General features: G+C 42.1%; 1 protein-coding gene across 4 annotated transcripts in view; it reads left to right on the top strand.

Moving 5' to 3' along the window:
- Positions 1–6510, top strand: part of NF1 (neurofibromin 1) — a 95132-nt gene extending 88622 nt beyond the window's left edge. For all 4 annotated transcript variants that reach the window (XM_038165778.2, XM_038165779.2, XM_038165780.2 and 1 more), the window contains one exon: positions 1661–6510. In XM_038165778.2, the coding sequence (XP_038021706.1) occupies positions 1661–1803 (143 nt within the window). In that variant the 3' untranslated portion in view covers positions 1804–6510. The remainder of the gene's footprint in view (positions 1–1660) is intronic.
- Positions 6511–9183: the final 2673 nt, after the last annotated feature.

Consider the following 9183-nt stretch of genomic DNA (forward strand, 5'->3'; position numbering starts at 1 on the left):
GGAGCTGTGTCCGCAGGGAGGTGCTGACACTGCCGTCAGCTGCAGGGGGTTGTCAGCTGCCGAAACGGAGCGCTCTGACCGGGATCTCACCGGCCTCTTGGTTACGAGCGAGCTTCCAAGCGTATTTACAGTGATTTTTGTTGTCACTATGAATGTCAGTATATATTTATGGTTACAATATATGTGTATAGGTAAACCGAACAGCAGTATTGAAGTGCAGATGTCGCACGTCTCCGTTCGGTTCACTCTGGATTTGCACACTGGTTTTGCTGCCCAGGTTGTGCTGTGGCATGCAGTGGATAAGAAGCTAGGACAAGCTACTTTGCATGTGCTTAGCACCTATTTTCAAATATTTGCATTTCGATTGCTATTACATGTAGGTGACTGGTGCCTGGAACAAATTGTGAATGAGAAAATGGGATTCTGTAATGGTCTTCAGATCAGGCGGTTCCAAAGGTATTTAAATGGCCATCTGAAATGCATCCCTTTCTCCCCAGGTTGTCAGGTGTTGTTACAGTGCAATTTCAAACAGCTGGAAACCTTGCAAATATGATACTGTTAGAACTTGATTTTAATGGTACTACTTGACAGACTGTTGGAGAACGGAAAGGCCCGCTGCTGATGGCAGCACGCTTTGTCAAGGATTTTCTTGTTAGAGTGACAAAGGAAGAAATTCATCTTCAGATCCTTAATGCACATTCAGCTTAAGTAGATGAATAATGCCTACCTAAAGCATCGTTTTAAAAAGTAGGTTCTGAGAAGAAAATTTAGCAATTTCCCAGACCTGGGCAATTCAGTGCATCTCTGATGTGCATGCATCTAAATCATATTGATCATCTCCTTTTTCTTTACGCATATATGTGCTATTTCCAATATTAAATAAAATTGTTATTTCTCTTTGGCTAGAGATGACTTGATGGATTCAGTGACCAGTTCATAACCCCTGTGTATTTTCATAGTTTTGTGACGTATTGAAACAATTCAGCCCGTGTCTGTGGGAGTATTTCGTCTTTTATTCTTGGACGCAGCTTGAACTAACAAATCCAGTCTGCAGCTTAAAAAAAAAAGTTAGCACATGGAGGTGTTTGGTCAGGTCAGAGGCTGTGCGTTCCCTGAGCAGAGAGTCATACGTTTGATCCTGAAAAAATGATTTTTCATATTACAGAACTGCAGTAAATCAGCTGTATCAGATCTCTCATTTACGAGTCGTCGTCACCAGTAAGGCTGTATTACGTCTTGCTATAACAGTTACAAGTTTTTTTGGTTTTGTTTTTGTTTTTTTTTTAATAAATTGTTCCTCAGATGTCTGAAGTGCTTTCCCAGCTAGGGCAGCACCGCTGGTCGCTTGCGTTACGAAGGGCTGTTTCCGCACCGCCACCTGTACGCATGGCAGAACTGGGCCGTGTCTCGAGCACAGCGTCACCGACCGTCACCGTGTCGCCGGTACCTGGCCGTTGCGTGGTCCGGAGGGTGCTGCCTGGCAGGCACGGGCTCCGTGCACCCTGCGATGCCTTTATTTTGGCGTCAGAGGCGTCACAGTTTGTTGTACCACATAGGTGCCTACATGCTATCCCGTTTATTTGCAGAAGTATCTGTCCTTAGAGCATTAAGCCGCAGGGTGGGCAAAGCGGGGCTAACCTCTGTCTGTGTATTTCCCCAGGGATCGACAAGGAGAACGTGGAGCTCTCGCCCACCGCCGGCCACGCCAACAGCGGGAGGATGCGCCACGGCTCCGCCAGCCAGGTGCAAAAGCAGCGAAGTGCTGGCAGCTTGAAACGTCACAGCATTAAAAAGATTGTGTGAAATTTGGGTTTGGTTTTTTTTGAAACTGACTGACGTACGTGGGCCTCTTGCAAAGGGCCCCCCACCAGTTGTGATGCTGCACTTAATTTTTAAAGTTCCCATCCTGTCAGCCATGTTGCCAGATGATCAACTCCTGAAACATTGCCTGAATTTTAATGCCTTTTTCTTTTCTTCTGTTTTTGATTTAAGCCAGTGTTTCAGAACCGCTTATAGATCCTGACGGACTTTGTAGCCGAAGAAAGCGTGGAGTTCTTTAACACTGCAGTACCGTATCTTGTCCAAATATGAAAGCCATTTTCCATAGACGGTTCTACCTTGCTTCTGTGATATGCCTTGTTTGTTTCTTCTCTGAAGGAAAGTGTTAATACTTAATCCTGTTTGCACACTTGTCAAGATAGTGGCTTTATGAGCCGGGGAAGTTACTATAATTCTGGTTTTAATTCAAACCTGTAGGATTTTTAGCTGTGGACTTTTTTTTACCATGCTTAAAAGAAACTTACGATAGCCGCAGTACAATGAGCTTAACCAGAAGTGGTTGATTAGATTAAATTTCTAGTAATTAGCAATAAATTTAAAGAGGACAAGGAGGCCGCATGAGTCTCTTCATTCCCCAGACCATAGCTTCACACACTTGGACTGTATATGGACCAGACTGGACAAACTGGCTTTTTTCCAAAGCAATTTTTTTTAATTTTTTTTTGCTGTACTTTAACTGCACTAAAGAAAGTTGGATAGTGGAAAGAAAATCATCACAAACTGACTATTATGGTGTCATTGTAGCAATGTTGAAAACGTATTGCTTCTTTCTTCCATTTAGCCTATACTTTAGTTTTGCCCTTCCCACCAATATGCACCTTCAAGAAATTCCTGGCAGAAAAACCATTGGGGTATGGAGGGGAAAAATTTATGAATTAACTTCCAGCTCTGGGAGGTTTTTTGGCAAAGCTGCTTTTGCGCTGCCCAAGCAGTGACATAAAAACAGTAATGTTTGCTTAAGGTACATGAACTTAAAAAATAACTGACACTTTGTCAAATCCAGGTTACGTTTGAATGTTTGCAGTGCAATTTCTGGTATCAGTACAGACGTTTGCAGTCAAACCTGTCTTGCAGAACTTTCAAGGGGGTTCAGTTTGCAAGGGTTCGTACTTGGGGGTTATACAAAACTGAAATTGCTATCACTGTGAAAGCCACAGTATCACTTGTCAGCCACAGTAGTGTATTAGCAATGGATGACTGTGATAATATGCTGCTATGCTGAGTGACATGTAAAGATGTGGCACTGGGTGCTACAGATGCTACCTGCACGGACTGAAAACGTGCAGAGTGTTGGATCTCAGCGGTGAACAGAAATTCTGACAAAAAGGCCTGTCATCCAGGTGCTCATCTTAGGGCTAAGTATATCTACTGCTAACAACAGCTATACTTCCTAGTTTGAGATCCCTGTTGTATGTTAGAAATTAACAATTTATAAGTGGCTTTAAAGGAGAAAAAAATATCCACTATATAATAAAAAGGAAATCCTCTAGTGTAATTTTATTAGTGGCTTTCAGTAAATCAAACTCCACAGCTAAATTGTTAGAGAATGGTACAATTAAGTGTTCAGATTTTATTGATATAGCACGTAATTCACATGTATCCACACAGTAACAATGTAACATTTATGTAAATAAAAATGCCTTTATTGTATTGATTCATAAAATAACAACTTAATTTTTTTTTAATTCGTTTACAGTCCTGGAAGAACTATGAACACAAACTTAATATGCAAATAGTTTGCCAAAACAAGAGGAAAAAGTAGAATTAGCGATCTTGAAATAGATACATTGGAAAATATTAAGACTTGTGCAATTAACCAAATCTTTTCTTCTCGATTGTGTAGAAGCTGCAGTAGAAACATGATTACTGAACTGATACAGATCTATGAAAGGGATTATGAGGCTAGAAGTGAATTTAGGAATAGAGCAGTGACTCGTGCCATGTTTTTAAGCTGCTATGCATTTGTAATTTGGGGAGTCACTGATTTAAAAACCTTTCTCATCTCATACATCAAATTGCTAATAGCTGCCTTTGGTGTCACTGTCAGTTTGCTCTTGGTTATACTGAACCAAGCTAATTCCAGCCCTTTCCATTTTAATGAAGACAATGAATTGTTGAAGCCTGAAGACTTGTTCTTGCCATAGGTTGGAAGAAAAAAGAATATCTTGTAATTTGCTGGTAGGAAAAGGTAATTTTCAGTTTTCTCCTATGAGCGAATTTTCTTTAAAAAGAAGTAATTCCAGATGAACTACCAAATCAGTTTTGTTAGGACTGAGTGCATTGCAACTCTTCCAGTATTTTGCATTGCTTGTATAAAAAAGGTGTCATTAGAATAGAATTAAGCAGTCTTAGAAATACAAGTAATGCAAAATCAAAATGGACAATTATTAAAATCACCTTTTGTGTGAGAACTAGAACTAGAAGCTCTCAGTCCTGGCTGAAAAAAAAATATATATATATAAAAAAAAAAATATAAAGCAAGTCAATACAATTTAATTTGTTCTATATCCTGGAAGGTAGGGGAGTCATTTAATTTTTTCACTGCATAGTTCAGTGAGAGGACCTGAACTTTTTAGAGCAGGGGTGTCAAACGTGTTAGGTAAAGAGAGGTGACTTTTGGTGTAATTATAGTCATGGAATCATAGAGTGGTTTGGGTTGGAAGGGACCTTTAAAGCACATCCAGTTCCAACCCCCTGCCATGGGCAGGGGCACCTCCCACTAAATCAGGTTGCTCAAAGCCCTGTCCTGCCTGCCCTTGAGCACTTCCAGAGCTGGGCCATTCTCTGGGCAACCTGTTCAGTGCCTCACCACCCTCACAGTGAAGAATTTCTTCCTTATATCTAATCTAAATCTCCCCTTAGTTTAAATAACTATTCCCTCATGTCCTACCACTACACTCCCTGACAAAGAGTTCCTCCCCAGTTTTCCTGTGGGCCCCCTTTAAGTACTGGAAGGCTGTTGTAAGGTCTCCCCACAGCCTTCTCCAGGCTGAACACCCCCAGCTCTCTCAGCCTGTCTTCATAGGAGAGAGATGCTCCAACCCTCTGATCATCTTCCTGTCCCTCGTTTGGACTTGCTCCGAGAGGTCCATGTCTGTCTTAATTTGGGGGCTGCAGAGCTGAACGCAGCGATGGCCACTCTAGGTGGCCACAGTCTAGGGCCAAGATTTAATTCAGGGCTGTGTGTGCCCAGATACACAGCAAAGTAATCTCCCAGTGCCAGTATTCAGGAAGTTCGCGCTTAGATCAAGGGGGAAAACATGGCCTTTCTTTAATAATTAAACTTTTGTTAGTAACTGGTTGTTCAGTGCCTTATCATTCATCACTTAGAAAGCCTGCTCCCTGTAGTAGCCCTTGCTGTTACCTTGCCTGTTTGGTTTCTTTTTCACAGCCTTCTTTATTTGTTCCCTTTTCCTGTTCTGAATGTTCCGCACCTTGCTCTGCTTCCTTCCCTGAGCACCACTCTCCATTGCCAGTCCAGCCCGCTTCAGTTCGCTCCCCATCCTGTCACTCCATCGACCTTAGTGATCAGCAGTTGGTTGCTGCTGCTGATGCTTCAGGCTTGAAACCTGATCTAAGAAGTGGGAGACTGAGCTCAAACCTTCCAGTCACTGCTTCAGGCAGCCTGCAGACTACAGGGCACTCACCACTGCACGGGTTACCTTAGTCACGGTTTGAAGATTACCTCTGCAGCCATGGGGTCTGTGTACTTTAAAATGAAAACTTAATTTCAGAAAAATCTGATTTTAACACGTGGACCATATAACTACATAATGGGGACTGTATGTTTGACACCCCTGTTTTAGAACATGCTATCCATTACGCACTAACTACAGTACAGTACTGTAAAGATGATTAACATTTTGTGTTTGTATTTTCCCTGACTTAAAAATAATTCAGTAGTATTTGAATAGCGCATAACCTACCTGTTAATTATGCCGATGTTTCTGCTTTAATGTGCATGAGGTTTCCAAGAACAGGAAACATTTCAAATAAGTATTTTGGACTGAGCACCTGGGAGCATTCCAGTGCTCTATTCCTAACTGGGTTGTAGGTTTTAGGGCTTTTTGTTTTGTTCTAAGGTTAATTTTTCCAAATGTAATGAAGCACGTCTTACTGTTATGCAACAAACTTACCACAAAAAGTCACTTTTAGTGTTGGTCCCACAATTTTTTTTAATGCAGTATATTCACCTGTAAATAGTTTTTTTGTGTAAAATTTGACAGAAAAGTATATTTACTACACTGTAAATACATGTGACAATATATTGTATTATTTTGCTTTTTTTGTAAAGCAGTTAGTTGCTGTATATGTATAACATACAAATTTGATTATTCTAGTGTTAGTAACTGTTAACTACTACTTCTCCTTCCTGCTGTTGCGTTACATCATTTAAAAAAAAACATGCTGTGTACTATAAACCTACACTGTGTATGATATCTTACTATTTCCATTTGGGCCTCAACTTTGAAAATGTTTCCTTGATTCACAAGCCTGTTCATAGCGCAAGCAATTGTGCATCAGCAGGCAAGAGCCATGCTGATTCAAACACAGTTGGTAACTGTAGGCAAAAATGGTAGAAACCTGGTTTCAGATAATTGTTGTTCACCCCACTCCCCCCTCATGTATGTACGTTCCCTTTTTTTGAAGTAAAATGTAAATTCAACCTGCTTCAAGTTGTTCGAAGGTCATTCACTTGTGGTATGGGATGAGGTCGGTGTATTCTGAACTCCTTTTCCTGTTTGTTGGACCCGTGATAGTTGGATGGGTTTGAAATTGAGATTTGAAAAGCCACACTGGGGAAAACTAGAATCAAGTTTGAAATCCATTGTCTTGGATTTCTCTTTCCAGACAAATGTGCTTCTGTGTGTGTGATCTTGCATGGTCCTAAATAACAACAAAATTGATTGCCAGCAGATAACTGAGGACAGAATTTGGACAGAATAAAGCCCATTGTCATGAATTTCACGTCACTTCAATAATATGATCGTAACTGAAATAATCAGAATATTTCTTTTTTAAATGTAAATTTAATATTTTAATAAAACAGCTGCTTGGTCTTTAAAGAACATTTCAGTATAATTTGTCTATCTGGGCTTTTTCTAGCTTAGAAGCCTGAAGTTTCAACTGTCAGGCAACTTTTATGATACTCAAATCTATTTTTCCTTTTAGGAGACTATATTACTTTCCTATTAAAAATGTGTAAGTACTTACATTCTGGCTTTCTGAATCATAAAAGGATGTAAAAACACAAAGTGTGACTGCATTGACTTCTAAGACGTCTTATTGTTCCTGCATAATAAATACATTATTAAGCCTGCTCAGTTGAAAGTACAACCAGTCATGCAGGCGTGTATGGCTCAGCTGCCTCGCTGCCACGTTCCTGGGGCCAGCAGGGACTGCAGGAATAGACGAGCAGCAGTCTCTGAACTCCTGTCTTAGAGGAGCTCTTGGATTCACATTTGCTGCCTAACCAAACAGTGTCAAGAACCCTCTCTTCACACATGCAATGAAGTAGACTTCTGCTCTCTAAATGAACCCCAATATTAGTGCAGACAGTGAGAAAACACAAGCTTTGTCTTTGTCTCCCCTAGGTGTGTCGATTGGCCACACAAAAACAACCAGGTAACACAGACAGGCACAAATGTTGTGCTGAGGCAGGTATGTCTGAAGGTAACGGCCAGGATTAGCCCCATCTCAGGCTGCTTCACAACTGCGAGCAGCTGGTTTAAGAAAAGGCATCGGACAGAAACAGAAGGCGCCATCCTATCTGTCCTAGTAAGCTGCTGGGGGCAGAGGGTGTCATTCTTTGCTGCAGTTGGCTGACCCCAGAAGGGCTTGGAGACGTCTGTTGCCATGACCAGATACTGTTGTGGGTTAAAAGATACTTCAGAAAAATGCCCACGTGCATGAGATACGGGTAAAATCTGGTCCTGTACATCCTCCCATAGGGATGAATTCTACTGCAAGTCGGTCACTTGCACGATTGTCAAATGCTTTTTATTTTTCTTTCCTCCCCTTAGGTCCATCTGGATTTTAAAGATGGGCAGAAAACACGTGAACCTAAATAGATATAACATGCCCAGGCACACAGTGTCACAGAAGTAAAAAATAAAGCCAGTCTCTTGTTATGGAGAGTGCTACTGACCATTCCCTTTCAAAGCAACCGTGTTCTCTTCCCACCAGTAAAACTCATGATTTATATGTGTGAATCCTGTGTGTCTTGGAACATTGGTTGCTTTGGGTGACTGCTGGTACGCTTAACGAGTTCTCAAATGAAAGTAAATCCCAGGGTTGTGTGGGTGGCGAGCGTAGAATAATGCCTCCTGTGATGTGACTTGTTAAAACAAGTACAAGCTTGCTGTTCAAAGCAGTAATGGAAAAAAAAGTCTGGCAACTACATCTTTAGGCTTAGTCAAATGATAAAACTATAAATACTGACAAGTAACTTTATGTTCAAGCAACTCCCACTGATCCATTAAAACAATTTTTTTTCTCATAGCACACTGTCCTTCAGAAACCTTAGGTCTACTCCACTGCTGCTACCCCTGGTTAGCATTCTTAGAGAACAAGATCTGGGTGCTCCATAGAACGGCTTTCTTGAGCCAAACACAAATTGGTTGTGCCGACCACGGCCTTTGAAGTCGCAGGTAAATGACGTGGCTGGGTCCTGAACAGGCAGATCAGAGACAGACCTGACTGGGACTGAGTTTTCCACGCTCTAGCTTATTGCCTCAGCCTCCTGAGGCTACTTCGGTTCAAGATACAGATATAAGATGCTAGGTCAGTGGGGCAGTGATGGCCTCTGCCTTACCTGTCCCGGGCTCCATTCCTTTTACCTTAATTTGCTTTCTCTCGAGTGCCTTCACGTGCTGGCTGTGCCCTCCCTACCTGCACTATCAGCCAGGGTTCCCTCCCCTTCTTGGTGAGTCTGTTTCCATTTACTAACTGCTCCCGACCTCTCCTAGAGCTCACTGCAAGCCATTCTCAGAAAGAGGCCTGCGGTGCATTTCGTGCAGTGCCAGGCAAGTGAAAGGCAAGGCCTCCAGCTCCTCACACTGACGGCACATGCAAAAAGGGTGCAGGGAAGAGCTCTGCACAGTCTGCAGGACCCACCCACCCGTCTACACACAGGCATGACTGAACACGAGCCAGACGCAGGGCACAAAGTGGCTGTGAGCCAAAGAGGTTGGTTCAGAGCAATGCAAAACATACAAAGGCATAAAGGCCCCACAGTGCAAACAGGCGTGAGGCCACTGAGGTGGAAGGACAGCAAAACAAGGGGAGGAACTTCTGTATTTGCCCAAAACACTTGGCATCTAGGTCTCTGTGAAACAGCGATCA

The sequence above is a fragment of the Anas platyrhynchos genome, chromosome 20 (assembly GCF_047663525.1).
Source record: "Anas platyrhynchos isolate ZD024472 breed Pekin duck chromosome 20, IASCAAS_PekinDuck_T2T, whole genome shotgun sequence".
Lineage (NCBI taxonomy): Eukaryota > Metazoa > Chordata > Aves > Anseriformes > Anatidae > Anas > Anas platyrhynchos.